Source organism: Heptranchias perlo, chromosome 3 (genome assembly GCF_035084215.1).
Source record: "Heptranchias perlo isolate sHepPer1 chromosome 3, sHepPer1.hap1, whole genome shotgun sequence".
NCBI lineage: Eukaryota > Metazoa > Chordata > Chondrichthyes > Hexanchiformes > Hexanchidae > Heptranchias > Heptranchias perlo.
Genome location: NC_090327.1, coordinates 64,437,309 through 64,461,064, shown reverse-complemented (window position 1 = coordinate 64,461,064; position 23,756 = coordinate 64,437,309). Strand labels below are relative to the sequence as shown.

The 23,756-nt window shown below is 40.5% G+C and overlaps 1 protein-coding gene across 6 annotated transcripts in view; it reads left to right on the top strand.

The window, feature by feature from the left end:
• Positions 1 to 23,756, top strand: part of rb1cc1 (RB1-inducible coiled-coil 1) — a 172,384-nt gene that overhangs the window by 17,273 nt on the left and 131,355 nt on the right. For all 6 annotated transcript variants that reach the window (XM_067979953.1, XM_067979947.1, XM_067979928.1 and 3 more), the window contains 4 exons: positions 3,894 to 4,015; positions 5,590 to 5,716; positions 10,995 to 11,165; positions 20,724 to 20,926. In XM_067979953.1, the coding sequence (XP_067836054.1) occupies positions 3,945 to 4,015; positions 5,590 to 5,716; positions 10,995 to 11,165; positions 20,724 to 20,926 (572 nt within the window). In that variant the 5' untranslated portion in view covers positions 3,894 to 3,944. The remainder of the gene's footprint in view (positions 1 to 3,893; positions 4,016 to 5,589; positions 5,717 to 10,994; positions 11,166 to 20,723; positions 20,927 to 23,756) is intronic.

Genomic DNA, 23,756 nt, shown 5'->3' with positions numbered 1-23,756 from the left:
ATCTGAATGAAGAATTCGATTGTTATGGTCGCTCTTCCCTAAGGGGCCCTGCGCAACATGATTGTTAATTAATCCTTTCTCATTGCACAATACCCAGTCTAGGATCGCCTGTTCTCTAATTGGTTCCTCAACGTATTGGTCGAGAAAACAGTCACGTACACAATCCAGGAATTCCTCTCCCACAGCATTATTGCTAATTTGGTTTGACCAATCTATATGTAGATTAAAGTCACCCATGATTATAGTTGTACTCTTCTTGCATGCATCTCTCTAATTTCCTGTTTAATGCCCTCCCCTACATCCACTACTGTTTGGGGATGTATAGACAACCCCCACCAACGTTTTCTGCCCCTTGGTGTTTCTTAGCTCCACCCATACAGATTCCACATCGTGATTTTCTGAGCCAATATCCTTCCTCACTATTGCATTGATTTCCTCCTTTACTAACAATGCTACCCCACCTCCTTTCCCCTTTTGCCTGTCCTTCCTAAATATTGAATACCCTTGGATGTTCAGTTCCCATCCTTGGTCACCCTGCAGCCATGTCTCCTAAATCACAACTATATCATAACCGTTAATATCTGTCTGTGCTGTTATTGCGAATGCTCCGCACATTAAGATACAATGCCTTTAGACTTGTCTTTTTAAGATTGCTAGTCATCTTAGTGTTATTTTGCACTATGGCCCTATTTGTTTTTTGCCCTTGTTTTCTCTGCCTTCCACTATTGCTTCTTCCCTTTCTGTCTTTTGTTTCTATCCTTGTTTCCTTCTCCTCTGTCTCCCTTTTCAGGTTCCCATCCCCCTGCCATTCCAGTTTAAACCTTCCCCAACAGCACTAGCAAACATCCCCGTGAGGACATCGGTCCCGGTCCTGTTCAAGTGTAACCCGTCCCGTTTGTACATGTCCCACCTTCCCCAGAACTGGTCCCAATGTCCCAGGAATCTAAATCCCTCCCTCCTACACCATCCCTGCAGCCACGCAGTCATCTGGTCTCTTTTCCTGTTCCTATACTCACTAGCACGTGGCTCCTTTTGAGGTCCTGCTTTTTAATTTATCTCCTAACTCCTTAAATTCACTTTGCAGGACCTCATCCCTTTTGGACCATGACGACTGGCTGTTCACCCTCCCCCTCCAGAATGCCTGCAGCCGCTCCGTGACATCCTTGACCCTAGCACCAGGGTGTAGAATTTGTTCTTGTTGTATTTTACTTCATTGTAGTTTAATTTAGTAGGACTCTCTCATTCATCAATTTACATTATCCTTATGGGTGTCCCCTGCATTATGACAAGTAACCGAAGTTCTACAGTGCATAATTGACTTAGATGCTGATTCCAGTTGTAAGCTTATCAAATTTGCTGACCACAATAGGGAGAGCAATAGGTTAAAACATGCAGTTATCAGTTTGGTAGGGATTTAGATCAGTAATGCAATTAGACAGATAAATAGCAGCTGAAATTTCTTACTGACATGTAAAGTATTGCACTGAGTGAAGAAATGTGCATCACAAATAAATATATAGAATGTTGGGATATATAGCCCGATTGGTAGAGTACAAGTCTAGAAATTGTTAAGGCATTAAAATGTACTGTTCAGACCACAACTGGAATACTTATTGTGTTCAGTTTTGGTTTCCACACTTCAAAATGATGTACATCCATGGGAAAGGGTGCAGAAAAGAGCAATGCAAATGATTTGAAGTGTGAAGGGGATGAGCTACAAGGAAAGATAAAGAAGTTCAAGTTGTAAATTCTAGAAGAAAAAAAAAGCTACAGGTGACCCCATTGGCTTGTGCATAAAAATATTAAATAGTATAGAAAAGAAACCTAGAATATTCATAATAGGTTAGAACCAGATAACACCAATTTATATTTGTGCAAAGTAAATTTGAAACCAATATTAGGAAGACTTTTTTTTACTCAAAGGGTGATCGATGTTTGGAATAACCTGCCAAACAAGTTAACAGCGGCAAGGCCTTTGAGAGCTAGGCTGTCAAAGTAAGGTTAATTTTGGGGTGAGATTTAAGGGCTGACTTATCTTAACGCATCCTTGATTTGTCTTGTTCTTGTATGTACTTAAGGCATGTTGGTGCTAAAACATTTTATCTTTTTTGTTTTCTTCTTGTGCTTATGGGTAAGACAGGCAGTGTAATGGGAAAAGATTAGCAGGAACCTGCATTTGTATAGCACCTTTTAACATATAAAAATGTTCCAAAGCACTTCAGAGATGTAATCAGATAAAAATGGATGCCAAAATATTAGGAAGGATGACCAAAAGCTCGGTCACAGCGGTGGGTTTTAAAGGAGGAGAGGCTGCGAGGTTTAAGGAGGGAATTTCAGACCTTAGGGCCTAAACAGCTGCCAGTGGAGGTGTTAAGGGAGAGGGGGATGCACAAAAGGCTAGAATTAGAGGAACGCAGAGCTATGGGGTGATTGTAGGGCTGGAGGGGGTTACAGAGATAGGGAGAGTTGAGGCCATGAAGGGATTTAAACATGAGAGAATTTTAAATTGGAGGTGTTAGGTGACGAGGAGTCAACCTAGGTCAGCAAGGACAGGGTTGATAGGTGCGGGATCGGATATGGGCAGCAGAGTTTTGGCTGAGCTGAAGTTTATGAAGGATGGGAGGCTGGCCAGGAGAGCATTGTAATAGTTGAGTCTGGAGGTGACAACTGCATGGATGAAGGTTTCAGCAGTAGATGGGCTCAGACAGGGTTGGAGGCAGGCAATGTTACATATGTGGCAATAGGCAGTCTTTGTGATGGAGGGGTCAGGAGCTTAGCTGTAGGTCATATGGGATGCTGAGGCTGCAAGCGGTCTGGTTCAACCCAAGACAGTGTTCGGGGAGGGGGATGCAATCAATGGCGAGAGTACAGAGTTTGTGGCTGGGCCAAAGATGATGGCGTCAGTCTTCCCAATGTTTAACTGGAGGAAATTGCAGCACATTCAAGTGGGAATTACAGCAAAAGAAAGAAAGAACTTGCATTTATCTAACACATTTCACAACCTCAGGATGTCCCAAAGCACTTTATAGCCAGTTAAGTACTTTTTGAAGTGTAGTCAGGAGGTGGGTCTCAAGGACAAGGTGAGCTCGGAGAGGGCATAAAGGGAGGTAGGAAAGAAACTAGAGAAAGGTGCAGGATCAGGGCTAGGCTAGAGGTGCCTGGGGGGGATGTTTGGCTCAGTGGACATGGGAAGATGTGGAAGCAGCAGAGGCAACTGAGCAAATAGTCTCAACCTTAGTGACAAAGAAGTCCATGAGCTCCTTCTATTATTTGTTGGAGGTGAGGGTGGAGTGAGCAGGGGAGATGGTTGGTAGTGCAGAAAAGAAGCTGAAGTTATCTTTGCTGTCCCGAATGATCCTGGAGTAGTGGATGGTTTTGGCAGAGAAGAGTGAGGCCTCATTGTGCTTGATGTGGTCCAACCAGATCTAGTGAAGGATGGCTAAACCAGTTATGTGCCATATAAGCTCAAGTCCCTTGGACTTGAGGGAGCAAAGATGGGAGAATACCAGGGAATGACCAGGATGGGAGTGAATGATTGATTGTTTTACTGGAGACAAGGGAATCAGAGGTGGAGGAGGAGAGGTTGAGAAGATCGATAGCTGCAAAATATCCTGATGAATGGAGGGCCAAAGACTAGGTAGTTGGCAGCTTGGAAGTACAATTGTATGTGCTCCACTTCAGAAGAAACTCAGATTACTGTGTCCAATTATTTGATTTTTTGCAACAAGTCAAACAATTAGAATTTTTTATGGCCTTGAATCACTTACAGCTCTCAAATCTGTACATTGCCTTAATTTTGGACATTATTTTCAAATACATTTATAAATTTATACTTTACATGATTCACATTTTTAACGTGACAGTCTTGCTGAAAATATTTTTTTTGTTAATAGATGATAAATGACTAAAGTAAAGTGAAAGCTGAAGGAAGTGGTAGTAGCAACATGAAGTTGTATGTATTTCTGGTTAACACTGGAACAACCCTTACATTTGACACAGAACTTGCTGTACAGACGTAAGTACATACCTTTAAAAAAAATTTACCAACATTTACTGTTCCCAAAGACTTTTAATGCAGAAAATAAGTTCACAATGTTTGCTGTGATATTGATGTCTGTCTGCATTGTCTCTGATCTGTGAAATACATGTTTTATACTCACTATTGCATAAGTACACTTACAACAAATTCTCAAAATATTTTCAGTCTTGAATTGCCATTTCCAACTTATGACATTATGATAAATCTCAATGGAGTGCTTTTTTGTTTGTGTTTCAGTATATCAAAACTTGAATTCATGTTCTGGACATCCTGTCATGGTTTTTTTCTTAAAGATAATACAGTTTTGCTTAACATACCTTCACTGCAGCTTCAAAATTGGACCAGCAGTCTTAATCTTTATTCTTTTAAAAAATACTGTTTTTCAGCACCTGTCATACTGCATGTGCTTTGGCTCTGTCTACTTTGCATGATGTCATTAGAGGATTGAAGGATGTTACTGATTTAGTTTATTCTTTTGGGATCTTATGAATCATAAACAGGAGAAGAACATGAGGATACACTACTGTTGACATTTGCACCTCAAAGATATCTAGGAAAAATGGCTCAAGTTTTACTTTTGCCAGGATGGCCCAAACTTACTTAGGAGATGCATCACTGATGTTCTTAAGATGAACAGTTACTTCCTTCTCTGTGAAAACAGAGCTTGTGCTACAAGCTGCTTTTGTACAAATTGATCTGAGATTTTTTTTTAATACAGCATTGAATTGGAGAAGATCACTAAAGGCAGAAGGTATAAACTGCCATATTTGATCTGGGCTTTTCCCAACACCCTTGCACTTATAGTTACAAACTTTCAAATGTATGAACACTGATTCCATAGCAACTTTGGCTTTTTTGCCTCCATCATGACCTGGTATGACTTTGGAATAATATCATTGGCTCTGGTGTAGCACAAGGAACACACATAATATCCATTATCCAATTTGTATCATGACATAAACTGGAAGTAGACAATCATACTTTTTGATGGATTACGTTCTGATTTTTCTAATTTGGGAGTTCCTTTCATTATAGATGCTGGCAAAAGCTCCACACTTGAATTTGTCATAATTAAACACAAGAGATTGCTAGCCCACCTCCCTTTCTTTTCTGTCCCAGCTGATGTTCAAGTAATTTCTTCGCTGTTGAACTAAATGGTGTACTCGAGGGACAGAGATAAAGAGGAAACATTGAATACCCATAACATTCTACATTGTAGAACTCTTAATATTTATTTTCCATCACCACGTTACCAGCTGTATGGCGGTGCTGAAGTTACTATTTCCTAGTCATATGACCAACTATACAGCAATCCCCTGCACAATATTCTTTTATGCCCATAATTTATTTTTAAAACACAAAGTATTGACAAGTTTTTTTTGTCTGATCTTGCATTAATTAGATTTGAAATGAATGTATAACATCTGCAATTAATAATTGAATTAAAAAAAACATTTACTATTTAATTAAGTCCCAGGGATAGCTCAATAAGAATTGAGACTTTTACCGTACTTATTCTTTAGTTAAATGACGTAATTATGTAACTTCAGTGTTGCAGACCTCAAATATGCTATCCAAGCTAAATATAAGATTGCGATTCAGCATCAAGTGTTGGTCGTCAATGGAGGAGAATGCATGGTTGCAGACCGGCGTGTTTGTAGCTACAGTGCTGGGACGGTAAGTAACCATTAATCTGTACAATCAAGTCCTTGATAAGCTTGTCCCATTAACAGCTCTGTGGTACTGCACTGTATTGGACAAACATAATATTGCATTTAGATATAGATGGTTTAGAGAAGGTTAAGAGGAGATTTGATAGAAATGTTCAAAATCATGAATGGTTTTTATAGAGTAAATAAGGAGAAACTGTTTCCAGTAGCAGAAGGGTTGGTAACCAGAGGACAAAGATTTAAGGCAAAAGAACCAGAGGCGACATGAGGAAACTTTTTTTAATGTAGCGAATTGTTGTGATCTGGAACGCACCGCCTGAAAGGGCGGTGGAAGCAGATTCAATAGTAACTTTCAAAAGGGAATTGGATAAATACTTGAAGGGAGGAAAAATTTACAGTGCTATGAGGAAGGAGCAGAGGAGTGGGACCAATTGGAAAGCTCTACCAAAAAGCAGGCACGATGGGCCGAATGGCCGCCTTCTGTGCTATATCATTCTATGATTCTATGAAGGGTAAAAAAAATTACAAATAATTTCTTTCATAATTAGAATAAGCACTGTTAATCAACTTTTTTTGTGTAACATTATATCGTGTATGTGATGCATTTCATAGACATAGAAACGTAGAAAATAGGAGCAGGAATAGACCATTCGGCCCTTCGAACCTGCTCCGCTATTCAATATGATCATGGCTGATCCTCTATCTCAATACCATTTTTCTGCTCTCTCCCCATACCCCTTGATGCCTTTTGTGTCTAGAAATCTATCTAGTTCCTTCTTAAATATATTCAGTGACTTGGCCTCCACAGCCTTCTGTGATAGAGAATTCCACAGGTTCACCACTCTGAGTAAAAAAAGTTCTGCTCATCTCAGTCCTAAATGTCCTACCCTGTATCCTGAGACTGAGACCCCTCGTTCTGGACGCCCCCAGCCAGGGGAAACATCCTCCCTGCATCCAATCTGTCTAGCCCTGTCAGAATTTTATATGTTTCAATGAGATCCCCTGTTATTTTTCTAAACTCGAGTGAATACAGGCCGAGTCGACCCAATCTCTCCTCATACGACAGTCCTGCCATCCCAGGAATCAGTCTGGTGAACCTTTGCTGCACTTCCTCTATGGCAAGTATATCCTTCCTTAAGTAAAGAGACCAAAATTATACATAATACTCCAGGTGTGGTCTCACCAAGGCCCTATATAATTGCAGTAAGACATCCTTGCTCCTGTACTCAAATCCTCTTGCAATGAAGGCCAACATACCATTTGCCTTCCTAACTGCTTGCTGCACCTGCATGTTTGCTTTCAGTGTCTGGTGTACAAGGACTCCAAGGTCCCTTTGCACATCAACATTTCCCAATCTTATCACCATTGAAATAATACTCTGCCTTTCTGTTTTTCCTTCTGAAGTGGATAACTTCACATTTATCCACATTATACTGCATCTGCCATGTATTTGCCCACTCACTCAACTTGTCTAAATTGCCTTGAGGCCTCTTTGCATCCTCCTCACAACTCACGATCTCACCTAGTTTTGTATCGTCAGCAAACTTGGAAATATTACATTTGGTTCCCTCATCCAAATCATTGATGTATATTGTGTATAGCTGGGGCCCAAGCACTGATCCCTGCTAGTCACTGCCTGCCACCCCGAAAAAGACCCATTTATTCCTACTCTGTTAACCAATTTTCAATCCATGCCAGTATATTACCCCCAATCCCATGTGCTTTAATTTTGCACACCAACCTCTTATGTGGGACTTTATCAAAGGTCTTGTGAAAATCCAAATACACCACATCCTTTGGTTCTCCCTTACCTACTCTACCAGTTACATCCTCAAAAAACTCCAGTAGAGTTGTCAAACATGACTTCCCTTTCATAAATCCATGTTGACTTTGTCTAATCCCGTTGATATTTTCTAAGTGTCCTGTTATCACATCCTTTATAATAGACTCTAGCATTTTCCCTACTACTAATGTTAAGCTGTAGTTTCCTGTTTTCTCTCCCTCCTTTTTTAATAGTGGGGTTACATTTGCCACTCTCCAATCTGCAGGAACTGTTCCATAATCTATAGAATTTTGGAAGATGACAACTAATGCATCTACTATTTCCATGGCTACCTCTTAGTACTCTGGGATGCAGATTATCAGGCCCTGGGGATTGATCAGCTTTCAGTTCCATTAATTTCTCCCGCACTATTCTCTTAATACTAATTTCCTTTAATTCCTCCTTTTCACAAGTGCCTTGGTTCCCTAGCATTTCTGGGAAGTTATTTGTGTCCTCTTCTGTGAAGACAGAACCAAAGTATTTATTTAATTGCTCTGCCATTTTCTTGTTCTCCATTATAAATTCTTCTGTTCCTCTAATTTGTCTTATTTTTTTCTTACCCGGACCCTATTTGATAGTGCACTGTTTTGTTTGTACGCTGTATCCCTTCCTGACACAATCTGGTTATCCTTACCCCAATCACTTTCCTGCACTGCTTCTTTGTCTTTTCTCTTTAGCATTCTTGATTTCTCTCCACTGGGACAGCACCCCCCCCCACCTTATATAGTTTAAAGCCCTATCTACTTCACTAGAACTCTGGTCCCAGCATGGTTTCGGTGTAGTCTGTCCCAACGAAACAGCGCTCTCTTTCCCCAGTGCTGGTGCCAGTGCCCCACGAATCGAAACCCACTTCTCCCACACCAATCTTTGAGCCACGCATTCATCTCTTTGATCTTATTTACCCTATGCCAATTTGCTCGTGGCTCAGGTAATAATCGAGATTATTACCTTTGTGGTTCTGCTTTTTAATTTAATCCCTAGCTGCTCAAACACTCTCAGCAGAACCTTTTTCTTAGTCCTACCGATGTCGTTGGTACCTACGTGGACCACAACAACTGGATCCTCCCCCTCCCACTCCAAGTTCTTCTCCAGCCTGGTGGAGATGTCCTTAACCCTGTCACCCGGGTAGGCAACATAGCCTTCGGGACTCATGCTCCTGGCTGCAGAGAACAGTGTCTATCTGCCTGACTATACTGTCGCCTACTACAACCACCTTCCTTTTTACTCCTCCTATTTGAACAGCTTCCTGTACTATGGTGCCATGGTCAGCTTGCTCATCCTCCCCGCAGTCCCCGCACTTGTTCACAAGGGTTGCAAGAACCTCATATCTATTGCAGTGACTGAGGCTCCTGCAATACTGCCTCCTGGATCCCTGTAACTGAATCACTCGCAGTCACATCCTCCTGTCCCTGACCATGTGTCAATTCTAAAGTATTTAATCTAAGGGATGTGGCTGCCTCCTGGAGTAAAAGATCCAGGTAGCTTTCTCCTTCCCTGATGTCTCGCAATGTCCGCAGCTCGGACTCCAGCTCCTCAACTCTGAGCCGAAGTTCTTCAAGCTGCAGACACTTACTGCAGATGTAGTCGCCCTGGACAAAAATGTCCACAAGCTCCCACGTATTGCAGCAGCAACACATCTCCTGTTCTCCCATTATTCTATTTATTTAATTAATTTAGTGTTAATCAAATTATTCCTTGTTTAATTTAATTTAGTTTTTAAAATTTAGTTACGTTATTTCATTTTTAAATTTACCAATGGAGTTTTGGTTCAGTCTTTTATTTCCTCCCTTGCGTACAGAGTAATAGTACTACACATCAGCTCTAGAATGGTTTGCAGCATTTGTCATTCCTGATTTTTTTTCGGTGGCAAATAATTACGTAAGGATGCTTTTTATATATAATGTCCATGCAGTTAGGAATTTCAAAGTTGCTGCCTCTAGTTAAAGCACTAGGGGCAGAGTCCAAATTAAACCTATATAGCAGAATGATACAAGGTTAGTTAGCTACATAGGTCACAGATTCCTTAATGGGACAGTGTTCTTGGGCAATTTTGCACTTTAGTGAGTATTACCTACTTGGATATTTATAAGGCATTTGATAGATTCATGATTTTAAACTTGTAAGAGGGTAAAGCTCATGGAATTAATGGCCAATTGGGTTGAAAACTGGGTTAGTGGTGCACGGCAGACCGCAACCTATGTGACTAGGGAATAAGTATTGAGATTGGTTTTCAAAGAGATGTGGGACAGTTAAGTAGATGGACTAAGGAGTAGCAGATGGACATCAATGGAGATTAAAGGCTATGGACATTGGCTCAGGAAGCATGAATCATGTATATGATGAAGGGATGTCTAGCAAATGTGGAAAAGGATTTGGGGATAATTATGTACTAAAGGTACCCAGTCAATATAAACATTTATATGTAAGTGTCAGGTATGTAATTGAAACAAGTTGTGCTAACTATATATTGACTATTGGTGAGACAACATTTGGAATAACTTGTGCATTTTTATCTAGCCTAACTTTAGGAGGATCTTGTTGCATGGAGAGGATACAGAGTAAAGTGGCCAAGATTGGTTTCTGAAACTTAGATCTGAAAATTTGAGAGCGATTTGCTGCACTTATCTATCTTTTTCCAGAGAAAGGCAGATTGAAACAGAATATGATACATGTCCTTTAGTATGATGAGGTAGGGGGGTAACTTGGATGCTAACAAGTTAACTTGAATTGTGAGTGCAGAACTAGAGAACGTATGTATAAAATGAATGAGCCGGCAGCAAGATTTGGGATTAGAAAGATTTGTGTTTTCCCTTTCTTTCCACTCTTTCCCCTGTAGTGTTTCTGCAAAGACGCTCAGCAAAAACAATGAATGCTGTGTCAACTATCAGCTTTAGAAAACTGGATAAATATATTCTTGGGAAGCCTATTAAGTGTATCAAGATAGGTACAAGTAGAGATGATCTGTCTGTTTGGAACAAAATTCCATGGCTGCAGTAACCACTGAGTAACCAGTAACCAAGAAGTAATTGATCCAGAATATATCATGTAGGATATAAGATTAGCAGTTTGCTTCTAAGCGACCAAACAAAAGCTCCATTATTTTGATAAATTACCTTTTCCATTTATCCATAATTTGTAATAAGTGTACTCAGTCTTTAATATTCGTTGTCTATGACTTTACTCTTTTGTTGTGTTGTCTTATTTAAAATTGCAACTAATATGGATTAAATCCATGCATTAATTTGAAATGTATATGACAGAGATGGATGGATGTAGAGCCATTTTGATTGATGTGGAATTGTTAGATAGGATTTCTACTGTTGGCATGATTTGAGACTAGCAAGGCGTTCCAATAAGTTTCCATAACTAAGCTGCTACTCATTCCTGTCCTGTAGGAAGACACTTTGAATGCAGTTAGTTATACTTAAGCTTTACTCCTTTTTTATAAATCTTTAAACCACAGGATACAAATCCCATATTTCTATACAACAAAGAGATGATTCTGTGTGACCGTGCACCAACTATTCCTAAGACGACATTTTCTGCAGAAAATGAGATGGGGCTGAAGGTAGAAGAGTCTCTTATGATGCCAGCTGTCTTTCACACAGTAGCCTCTAGAACTCAGCTTGCTGTGGTAAGATTAATAAACATATCGATGTATGTAATTTGATTATTTAACACATTACTAAAAATACAGAAGTTATTGTTGAAATCTCTTCTGAGTTAATGTAAAGTGCTGAGTCTCTGTCGTGGAGTGCAAATGGCTCTATGATCAACAGTGCCTTCAATGATTCAATCAGGATGTTTCTGATCTACAGAAGTGACATGGAATGCTGAGAGATGCCTGGTTTGTCCTTATTCTGCTAGAGATTTTTTTTCTGACTTTTAGACTAGCACTCAAATTAAAAGTGTTAATGCATGAGTGATCCTTTTTGTAGTATTTTGGTTAGATATTCTTTAGCTTAATGCTATTTGGGTGCAATTTTATATTTTAAAAAAAATATTTGACAGAGCTTCCTTTTTCTCTCCACCCCTCCTTCCTGAACGGCAAATGCCTTGCAGTTCTAGAATGCATGTGGAAGTCTCAAATGAGCATTCACTGTGGAGGTCGATTACTTTTTTTTGTACTGTTGAAAAATTATAATTAAATGTGCTGCACTAATATTTGGCTATTTCTGTTTACTTTTTGCTGCATGAAGATTCTTAAGGGCCCTTTTGCATCACCATTTTAGTAGTGTTTTAACCTCTACTATCTGAGATATCAGTTCTATTATTTTAAACCTTCCTCTAGCTTCCTTAAAAGGTGCCTTTTAATTATGAATGAAATTACCACAGACCGTGTGCGTCAACATTTAAGATTAGATTGGATAGGTGGATAAAGGGAAAGGGGATAAAGACATATGGGAACAGGGTGGCAAATGTAATTAGAAAGATTTGCTTGCATGGAGGGTAAGTACCAACGCGGACTAGTTGAGCTGAATGGCCTGTTTCCATGTTGTAACTTCTGTGTATTTCTATGAATATACATGATGTGCTTTAAAATGTTACTGTCATCTCTACTTCAGAAGTACTAGATCAGATTTTTAGCCAAATGTCATGATTATCCTAGTTTCAAACATTGGATTTGTTTCAAAAGTAGGCAGCCTGAAATCCATATTTTGTTCATAAATATGTAAGGAGTTCCTTACCTATAGTTCCTGTCACAGCTAACATTTACCTCTAGTTGCAGAGCAAACTAGCTGAATGTGGCCATTAGATGCTTAGCTAATTCTCCTGGCCGCAACTGCCCAACAGAAGAATGCTTCACCTAGGGGTTAGATGATTTAAATTTTTCCATTAGCATTTGTTTCACTTTTACCTGTCAGTTGCCAGATTGAGAAATACTACTTTCCAAATAACTTGATTCCAAATCTTGTCTGTGGGACTTTGCCAGTCCATATTTAGTACATTGGGCAACTCTGGCATCATCTACTAAAGTCTGTCCAAAATTTGTGACCCTCAGTAGACCTGCTGTTTCATGGCTCTCTGCATTTTAATTCATAGCCCATCAGCTCTGGATTTTGCTAGAGCTGGCGTTAGAGAGAGGAAGTGGAGGTAGGGAAAAAATCCTTTTTTTTGAAAAGGAAAATAAGTGCACACAGTTGTTTGACAGTCACTTTCACAGATTCAGGATAAAACAAATCGATGTTAGAGTGTGGTTTTTGAGCAAGTCATTGATCCGGTTTGAAAAAAGGGTAGTAGTGAATGTCCCTGGCTTGAAACAGATATAAAACATTGCTTTTTATCAATACAAAAACCCTACTTCCAAATCTAAATGCAGAAAAATGTTCACAGAATCGTAACCGAACAAAAATCTATGAGTACAATTAATACAAATTTATGTGGTGATGTGATTTATGAATTGGATTTTGCAATAATTCAGTTTTTCCTTCACAGAAGGTTCTTGCACAGAGATTTGTGCTGCTGGCCAAAAAATTAAAAATGTAATTTGCTGCTCCCTGCTTTCCAGTTTGAACACCCTATCTGAATAATCTTTGTTTCTGCAGTCTTGTAACAGTAACGTACCATAAATCAATTATGCTGCACACTTTTTAGGGGGTGCATATTATATGTGGAAAATGAAAATCATTTGCAAGGGACTCCAGAATGATGGAACCAACCTTTTATTGACTTGTTTCAAATGCAACACATGAATTAAAATGATAACATTTCGCCAAGAAATGACAATAATGGTCCAGCATTGCTAATGAAGAGGAACCTTGTTCACAATCATTGGAGTTGTCAAGCAGTGCATGCGTGAATGTACCATGTAAATCGTGCTTAGTATCCATCTAGTTACTGTCGTAGTCAGATATATAGGGGGCGATTTCAGTTTTTCTGAAAACTTGCAGTCCAAAGTGATTGATGTGTATTATATATGGGAGCACATTAAAGGCTTACAGGATATTTCTAAGGATTTAGAGATTCACCTCCAAATCCTGTATCAACCTGTTCTTTTAATCTGGCGCTTCCTCCTTTTTCAGCACTTCTTCCTCTAGCCTTGCTCTCACCTGTTCTTCAAAATTCTCTGTTTACTGCTCTCTCAAATCCTGGCCCTTGCCCACTGATTACTTCCTCACCAACATCTCTTCTCTACTGTCCTCATGTAACTTCTTATTAATTTTTGTCAGCTGGATGTCTGACACATGCAGAAACCTATCACTTGTTTCAGTCTCCGAACCAACTGAAAAATCTACATCTGCAGAATTTTTATTTTCCCGATCGAGTACGCACTCTCTGTCCCATACATTGCTCGCCTAAGACTGAAGAGCTTACGTGCAAGTTTGTAGAGCCATACTTTAGTGAATCCTCAAATGTGCACAGTGTGCACCGGCTAAAAATTACACAGTTTATCAGTACAGAGTACTTTTAATCTTCTAGTTTCTTGTCCAGACGGTGCCACATTGCCACCCTACCTGTTACGTAGAATTTACAGCACAGAAACAGGCCGTTCAGCCCAACTGGTCTATGTCAGTGTTTATGTTCTACAGGAGCCTCCTCCCACCCTACTTCATCTAATTCGATCTGCATATCCTTCTATTCCTTTCTTCCTTGTGTGTTTATCTAGCTGCCCCTTAAATGCATCTTAATGCATTTTGTTTGGTTTACAGGGTTGTCTGGAGCTGAGGGTGAAGAATCTCAGCCCCCAGTGAAGGGGCTACCCCTCCAGGTTCCATTATTGAGACTGACTGGCCAGTTAATAGTACTGCAGACTTGCCTGAATTACCGAGGACACCAGACAGTTGACTTGGTTCTGAATTTCCATTACCAGGTGTACGATCTTGAAGACAGCTTGACCTGAAAGATGGATCTGTGTATGTTCTAATATCTGGCCTCCAGATAATGTCTTCAAGCAGCTCAGAGTTTCTTTTTCAACTTTATAATAGACATCTGCTTTTAGTGTGGTGGAAAGGCCTACATAGGGCAGCTTGGATCGTGTCAACCTCTTTGATGTTTTATACCCAGTGTCTCATACTAGGCTTATTAATCACCAACTTCATAATTCAGGTCCTTGTAAGGAGCATTTTCAAAGATGCATGCCCACCATGAGGATGATTTCCCTTCCAGAGTGATCTGTGATAGATCAGTGTGGACCTGAGCCCGCCCACCCTATAGCTGCTTCCCATTTTTGTACAAATCCGCTTCGCAACTTGATCCTGAATCTCACATCTGGGGTTGGGGAATTCTTTCCATTGCATGCCAGGAGTTCTGAACCATGAAGAAATAATGTTTGGACACATGTCTTTTGCGCTATAAATTTGACCTGCATTACAACGTTGCTGTTGCAGAAAGATGCCTGTCTGCCTTTTATAATATGCATCCACACTGATAACAGCACCTGGGGATCCTCAGGGATGCTAACATGAATAAAAAAAATTCATGTATCTTAGAATTAATATCTTTTAAGATCTCCTCTTACGTTGTAAACGACCAAAATCTTATTTTGTAGTTAATGTTAATGCTCTCGCTCCTGCTCTCTCCGCGCAACCCTGACCCATCTGTCCTCATCAGTTAATGCACTGGAAGGACATTGGAAATGAGGCAATGTCACCTCTGAACCTCATGCTTATCTCTAGAAACCTGTTTGAAGCCTTTTAGGCTGACTTCTGGCCTTCTCACAGCACAAAAGCAGCCTGAGATTGTGGTGCATAATGCTTTCTTCTTCTCCTTGACCTATCTGCAGTGTTTGATATGGTTGAGCACCCTATCTTCCTCCAGTACCTCTTCTGTCAATTAGCTGCATTTGGCTGCCCTTTGTGTTTCCATTCCTACTTGTCCAAATATAGCCAGTGCACCTCTGGCAATGGCCTCTTTTCGTTTCTCTGCACTGTCACCTCAAGCCCCCCAGGGATCCATCTATTCAATCCATTTCCTCCTCCTGATCTACATGCTGGCCCTTGATACTATTTTCCTCAGGAATGGGGTCAGCTTCCGCATAGGTTGATAATACGCAGCTCTGTGTCTCCATGATTTCGTTTGATCTGCCTCTGCGCTGTCAAACTGCTTGACTGACATTAAGTTTATGTTGTCACAACTACCACCAGCTCAACATAAGAGGTTAGTGTGCAAAATTAAAGCACATGGGATTGGGGGTAATATACTGGCATGGATTGAAAATTGGTTAACAGACAGGAATCAGAGTAGGAATAAATGGGTCTTTTTGGGGTGGCAGGCAGTGACCAGTGGGGTACCGCAGGGATCAGTGCTTGGGCCCCAGCTATTCACAATATATATCAATGGGATTTGGATGAGGGAACCAAATGTAATATTTCCAAGTTTGCTGACGACACAAAACTAGGCAGGATCGTGAGATGTGAGGAGGATGCAAAGAGGCTTCAAGGCGATTTAGACAAGTTGAGTGAGTGGGCAAATACATGGCAGATGCAGTACAATGTGGATAAATGTGAAGTTATCCACTTTGGAAGGAAAAACAGAAAGGCAGAGTATTATTTAAATAGTGATGTCTTAGGGAATGTTGATGTACAAAGGGACCTGGGTGTCCTTGTACACCAGTCACTGAAAGCAAACATGCAGGTGCAGCAAGCAGTTAGGAAGGCAAATGGTATGTTGGCCTTCATTGCAAGAGGATTTGAGTACAGGATCAAGGATGTATTACTGCAGTTATACAGGGCCTTGGTGAGACCACACCTGGAGTATTGTGTGCAGTTTTGGTCTCCTTACCAAAAGGATATACTTGCCATAGAGGGAGTGCAGCGAAGATTCACCAGACTGATTCCTGGGATGGCAGGACTGTCTTATGAGGAGAGATTGGGTCGACTCGGCCTGTATTCACTAGAGTTTAAAAGAATGAGGGAATCTCATTGAAACATATAAAATTCTGACAGGGCTTGACAGATTGGATGCAGGGAGGATGTTTCCCCTGGCTGGGGAGTCCAGAACGAGGGGTCTCAGTCTCAGGATACGGGGTAGGACATGTAGGACTGAGATGAGGAAAAATTTCTTCACTCAGAGGGTGGTGAACCTGTGGAATTCTCTACCACAAAAGGGTGTGGGAGCCAAGTCACTGAATATATTCATAGAAGTTACAACATGGAAACAGGCTCTTCGGCCCAACTTGTCCATGTCGCCCAGTTTATACCACTAAGCTAGACCCAATTTCCTGCACTTGGCCCATATCCCTACATACCCATCTTACCGATGTAACTGTCCAAATGCTTTTTAAAAGACAAAATTGCACCCGCCTCTACTACTGCCTCTGGCAGCTCGTTCCAGACACTCACCACCCTTTGAGTGAAAAAATTGCCCCTCTGGACCCTTTTGTATCTCTCTCCTCTCACCTTAAATCTATGCCCCCTCATTATAGACTCCCCTACCTTTGGGAAAAGATTTTGACTATCTACCTTATCTATGCCCCTCATTATTTTATAGACTTCTGTAAGATCACCCCTTAACCTCCTACTCTCCAGGGAAAAAAGTCCCAGTCTGTCTAACCTCTCCCTATAAATCAAACCATCAAGTCCCGGTAGCATCCTATTTAAGGAGCTAGATAGATTTCTAGACACAAAAGGCATCAAGGGGTATGGGGAGAGAGCGGGAATATGGTATTGAGATGGAGGATCAGCCATCATCATGTTGAATGGCGGAGGAGGCTCGAAGGGCCAAATGGCCTACACCTGCTTCTATTTTCTATGTTTCTAACATCGGTATGACTGAAGCCGCAAAGTCTGCACCCTGGCCACTGATTCCATCTCCCTCTAAGCTGACCATTCTCTCAAGCTGAACCAAATCAGTCACTACCTTGGTGTCCTTTTTGATCTTGAGTTAAGCTTTAAACCCCACACCCTGTGTATGTCCACTTATTTGCACCTCTGCAACATGCCCACCTCAGCCCTCCTGCAGCTGAAACCCCTATACATGCTGCCTCCTTGCTGGCCTTCCATCCTGCTACATCGATAATCTACAACTTGTCCAAATATCTACCACTTACATACTGTCCCAGACTAAGTCCTGCTCACCCATCACCACTATTCCTTTTGGCAACTGGACTCCCTATTCAGTATGCGTTGTTTAAAATCCTCATCATCCTCTTTAAATCTCTCCATGATCTTGCCCACTCTACCTCCAGCCCTATTACCCTTTCTGAGAGCTTTGTTCCTCTGATCGTGTACACATCCCTACATCCCTTCTTCCCTTCATTGTTGATAGACCCTTCAGCCGACTTGGTCCTATCCCTCTGACCTCCCTCCCTAAATCTTTCCATATCTTCATTTCTTTGAAAACCTCTCTTCAACCAAGCTTTCGTTCACCCCTCCTAGTCTGTGTCTCTCCCTGATTTAGTAACCATTTTTTGCACCCATCTGGTAAATGCTACATTTACTCTTTCGCATTTCTCAATCTGACTTGTCTGGTAGTGAATATACACTTGAATATTTCTAAAATATTATTTATCCCATTGCATACTTCATTATGGTGGTTATTATTGAGGTGCTCTATAAAAGTATGTTTTTGTGATTTATTATATGCAGTATTCTTCCTGTGGTCTTTCTAAGTGTGGCAGCTAAAGTGGTCTAACCTGTTTGTTTCCAATCTACTTGATTCAGCTCAACTTTTTGAGTAAAAGTAACTGCCAATCATATAATAGGTGTTTATTTGAATGTGGTTTGGCTCCTCCTTCAGCTTTGGAAACATTTACAAATCTTTTAAATCATTCAAGTTAGGATGGGCGCACGATCTTACAGCTGTTTTCTTAAACTACTTTCAGTCTTGTGACTGAGTTAAAGGGACTGCTACAATGCTATACTAGGCAAAAATGGCCCCCAGCCAGCATTAAACTCATCTCCACCTGATATCCAATGCTGTTCCTCAAACTCCTGATCAATCAACTAACAGTCCTCTGCTCGTTGCCTGTGGACATGATGAATTGCTCCCTTTGTTTGCACATCATCGCCAACTTCAACACTCCTTGTTTGAATTCCTTTCGTCTGGTTTTTGTCTTGCCCATACAACTGAAATTACCTTGGTCAGAGTCACCAACAATATCTTGTGTGACGGCAAATGTAACACATTGTTCCTGCTTGACCACCTCTCTAACTCCTTTTATGCAGTTGACTACTCTGCCCTCCTCATCACCTCTGTGATCCATTACCCTTTCACTTGGCCACATAAATACTGTGGCTACAAGAGCAGGTCAGAGGCTGGGTATTCTGCGGCGAGTGACTCACCTCCTGACTCCCCAAAGCCTTTCCACCATCTACAAGGCACAAGTCAGGAGTGTGATTGAATACTCTCCACTTGCCTGGATGAGTGCAGCTCCAACAACACTCAAGAAGCTCGACACCATCCAGGACAAAGCAGCCTGCATGATTAGCACCCCATCCTAAACATTCACTCCCTTCACCACCGGCGCACCGTGGCTGCAGTGTGTACCATCTACAAGATGCACTGCAGCAACTCGCCAAGGCTTCGTCGACAGCACCTCCCAAACCCATGACCTCTACCACCTAGAAGGACAAGGGCAGCAGGCACATGGGAACAACACCACCTGCACGTTCCCCTCAAAGTCTCACACCATCCCAACTTGGAAATTTATCGCCGTTTCTTCATCGTCGCTGGGTCAAAATCCTGGAACTCCCTACCTTACAGCACTGTGGGAGAATCTTCACCACACGGACGGCAGCGGTTCAAGAAGGCGGCTCACCACCACCTTCTCGAGGGCAATTAGGGATGGGCAATAAATGCAGGCCTTGCCAGCGTTGCCCACATCCCATGAATGAATTTTAAAAAAACTTTTTCATTCCTAACTGCTCCTGCCTAACTGGCACAATTTTTGCAAAGGCTTCTCCCTGCACTTGTTTGGTTACTTCGTATGCATCTAAGGTTTCATTTTTGATGAGCTCTTTTACTCTCTTCTGTCCCCTTTTTATAACCATATTTTAAGGATATGTGCAAGTGAAGCTCATAGTGGCTACAGGTAGATTTTAATTGCTGTCTCTTTAAATATTGAAAATTAATGAGTTTTTCATTAATGTGTTTTTCCTACTAATGAAGTCTAATATGAGCCAATCAAGAAAATATCATGGCATAGGGTGGACAAGTTAAAAAGCCATCTGGAGTCTTTTAGGCCTTTAATACATATGTTATTTTGTATTGAGATAAGCTTGATATGTGCCTCGAGAATCTGCCCATCCCAGTTAATGTTATAGGCCTGATCTGGAGGATTGTTGCCGTATTACACGCTGTTTTTCTTCTCACTGAGGGGGGTCTCCATACCTGTACAATCTATTCGCTTCCACTTTTCACCCCATTTAAACAGTGTCTTTATTTCAGCAAAATGGGTCTTAAAATATTGGACTATTAATTTTGGTCAGTTGTGTGACCAGATTCTATACATTATATAACAAATATCAGGGAATCGCTATTATATTCGGTGCGCTTCCCTAACGTGCAGTGTCAGCTTGGCTCAGTAGTAGCACACTCATCTCCAAGTCAGAGGTAGTGGGTTGAAGCCCCACTCCAGGACTTTAAAACACATGATCTGGCTGACACTTCAGTACTGTACTAAGCGAGTGCTGCATTGCTGGAGTTGCCATCTTTCAGGTGTGATGTTGGTCCGAGGACCCATCTGTCTCTTTAGGTGGATGTAAACGATCCTGTGGTACTATTTGAAGAAGAGCAGGGCAGTTCTCCTGGTCAACATTTATCCCTCTGAACACCACCAAAAACAGATGAACTGGTCATTTGTATAATTTGCTGTTAGTGGAACTTGCTGTGTGCAAATTGGCTGCCACGTTTGCCTATCAAACAGTAACTACACTTCAAAAGTAACTTATTGGCTGTGCAGCACTTCTAGATGTCCTGATTCATGAAAGGCAATATAGGTCTTTATTAAATGTATAATGCTAAAATTACCATGAACAACCATTGCAAAAAACAAATATTGTAGAGATACATATCTGATGTGGTTCAAAATTAGATCTATGATATTCAAAAATGCTGTAATTGACTTGTTTGATTAAATACTTGATGTTTTTCAGTCAGCCTATTAATTAGAAATTCTCACATCTGTTCAATTTTTGATTGCTATCAGAGGAATAAAAATCTGAAGCATTGACAGCATATTAGCAGAAATATTTGGAGAATCAAGTATTGCAATGCATTCTTGCTCACTTGCTCTGTTTGTTTTCTTGGATAGGAGATGTATGAAGTTGCAAAGAAGCTTTGTTCATTCTGTGAAAGATTGGTCCATGATGAACATCTTCAGCATCAAGGTTGGGCTGCCATTATGGCCAATTTGGAGGATTGCACCCATTCTTTTCAAAAGCTGCTGACAAAGTTTGAAAATGCATACAGCAATTATGAACGTTCTGTGGAAGATATTAAGCAAAAACTCACAAAGTAGGTTTTCATGAATTATGAATGTTCAGCAGTTCCACAAAGTTAAATACTGTTGGAGCTGAGATTCTCACCTAGGAATCCACCAAGACTTACTAAATGCATGTTTCGTGTATGCATAATTTTTATTCAGGATTAGCCACTCAGGCTGTAGCTCTGTGCAGTGTTTGTGAATTGCATATTTTAAAAGTCTGTTAAATTAATCATGTTTATTGGAAAAATACTTCACTATTATTGTGGCTTAATTTCTGCAGGGTTTAATTCACCTGGACAGGGAGTATGTAGAGGACAAACAATAATGGGCACATGGCATTCTCTTTACTTTTTTAAGGGTATGAATCCTTCAGTTCCCCCATCCCCTTCCTGCTATTCACCAATGGCAGTTTGCTGTCTGCTGGCCGCAAGAGGGTGCATGAGAGTGGCCCAAAATGAGACTCCATCCATGTATTGTCCCTCTGCAATAGTGTAGGTGAGATTGGACATTCATGTATTCAGTGATTGATTCTGCATCCCATTATACTATGGCACCTCATTGGTTAGTGATAGCCTTTGGTTTGACTATATTATTGTATACAGCATGCTTACTTTTTTTTACATTGTACAAAATCACTCAATTAATTTATTACAGTTGTATATTGTGGGAGAGTGTGTTATGATCAAGCCCTTAAGATTCTGCAGCAAACCATATCAAATTCTGCAGTAAGGCAAAGTAGATTCTGTGGCAGATTTGTCCAAGGTTGGGAACCTTCAACTTTGTTTTGTAATGAGGTGTTTGTTACACTGAATAACTGGTATACTTTTTTGAGAGTTATGCCTCAGTTTTATAGCTCCCATCCAATTACTTGCAATCAAACAAGTGAATTTTTCTTCTTTGTGTACTGAAGCATTTTGGAGGAGCCAAGTTATTCAAATAGTGAGCTTGTGGGGTTTGTTGAAATGTGTGTAGCAGCTTTTTTGAATTTAAAAAAGATATTAAAGTTGGCTTGGTCCTGGTCACTTTATTTTGAAGGTACTTATCAAATTGCAGAGTCAGTCTGAAGACTGAAGAGAGTACGGTCAGATAGCTTCTGTAGATGAAAAAGAAAGGAACTGCTATGTAAGAACATTATCATAGTTTAGCATCGCATTTGCAATCTATTATTTTCTATTTGAGGAGCTAACCAAGTTTAATAACTGTAAACATGTTACTACCAATTTGCTGCGTCTGTTACTTAAATTTGTTTGGCCATTAAAGCCGAAGTCAAAGCTTAAGTGTAGTGCTGTTCTCTCATCTTCTGAAGGCAAGAACCCAGTACTGAACTAAACTGAAGAGTTTTCTGTTTGTTTCCTGGACATGCTGCGATTTTACCAGATATCTAGGCAAGTGAAAACGTTTTCTCTTGGTGCATAAGGAGCTCGGGCTCATCAAGAGTAAAGAGGAGTTTGAAACATGAAAGCCAAAATGAGAATGTGAAGGAGTCCAAAAATGTAACAGTGAAGGCAACATGAATAAGGTAGACTAACAATGTAAACCATGTAGAGTAGTAGTAGGCAATAGTAGTTAATATCCACAAGGGCTCAAAAAACATAGACTAAGAGAATTAGCTTGTTTAGTTGCAGAGGAGAAAGCAAAGAATGTGCATTCCAGCTCGAGATGCTAAAACTGGAGGCTGTAAAGAAGCAGGACAACGAAAGGTAGGGGAAAACGAAAGACACCACTGCTTGATCTCGAACTGACAGAGAAGGGCTTATTGACAGTGGATCGGATAAGTGAGCTCATAACACTGCTGGGAGTAATTTCATTAACTCCAACTTGAAAAATTTTAGAGAAGGGGATGAAAAATAATTTGATTTGAGCTTTTAAGTAATTAGCAAACCATCATAAACAATTAATTTAGGCCGAAAGGTTCATTGCATCACTTCATGGTAACGTGCTTACTATTTTTTTTGCATTGAACCGACTGACCAGGTGGATGACAAAATTGTAAAATGTTATTGCTTATGACTTAATATCTGAAACATACAGGCAAAAATGTAAGAAATTACAGAAAGCTGAGTATAGTACTTGCAGAGTAGAGCTAGAAGATATTTGGAAATTATGGTTAGGTGGGTAAGATCTAATAGATTATAATAGTCTGTGTCAACTAATGTTGAAGGATCAATTCCTGAAAGTGGTTTTGGATGAGATCAGGATATGTTTGCTTGACCAGAAATGCAAGGCCTTGAAGCAGTTAGGCAAACAAGCAGATCATTTTGTGACCCCCATAAGTGTTGGAGTACTGGCAAATGAATGGGAGGCTAGATTTCACCAGCTAGCCGGGCAAGACTCCCGCAACTGGCTATGTGTTCACAGCTCAAGAACCAGGCAATGTTCTGCAGAATAGGACCCTATGGAACAATACCAAAAATTTCAGATGCTTTAACTATAACAGTTTTGGGCATAGTACAAGTGATTGCTAGTCTAGTAAGGGGGCTGTTCCCAGTTAGGAAAACCAAACCCAATCTTGAGGCACGAGATTGCGAGGTATGCAGTTACACTCAGTATTGTCATCATAGTATTTACACTATGTCCAATCTCACTGGGCAGTACACTGAAGGATAACTGTGTGCAAACTAACACTGGTACAACCATATTTGGAGTAGAATGATCAGTCACTAGTGGATAAGATGGCCTGTATACACAGTCTCACTTGTACTGTTGACACCGTTGGCTGAACAACTAGAAATCGTGTGTGGTCAAGGTAAAAGTAGTAGGCGTGTCTGCACTTGAGGTTCTGCTGGAGAGTGGTTTGAATTATGGGGTGTTGTGACTAATGTGGAATTGAAAGAAATTAGTATTACTAAAAAAAGTACT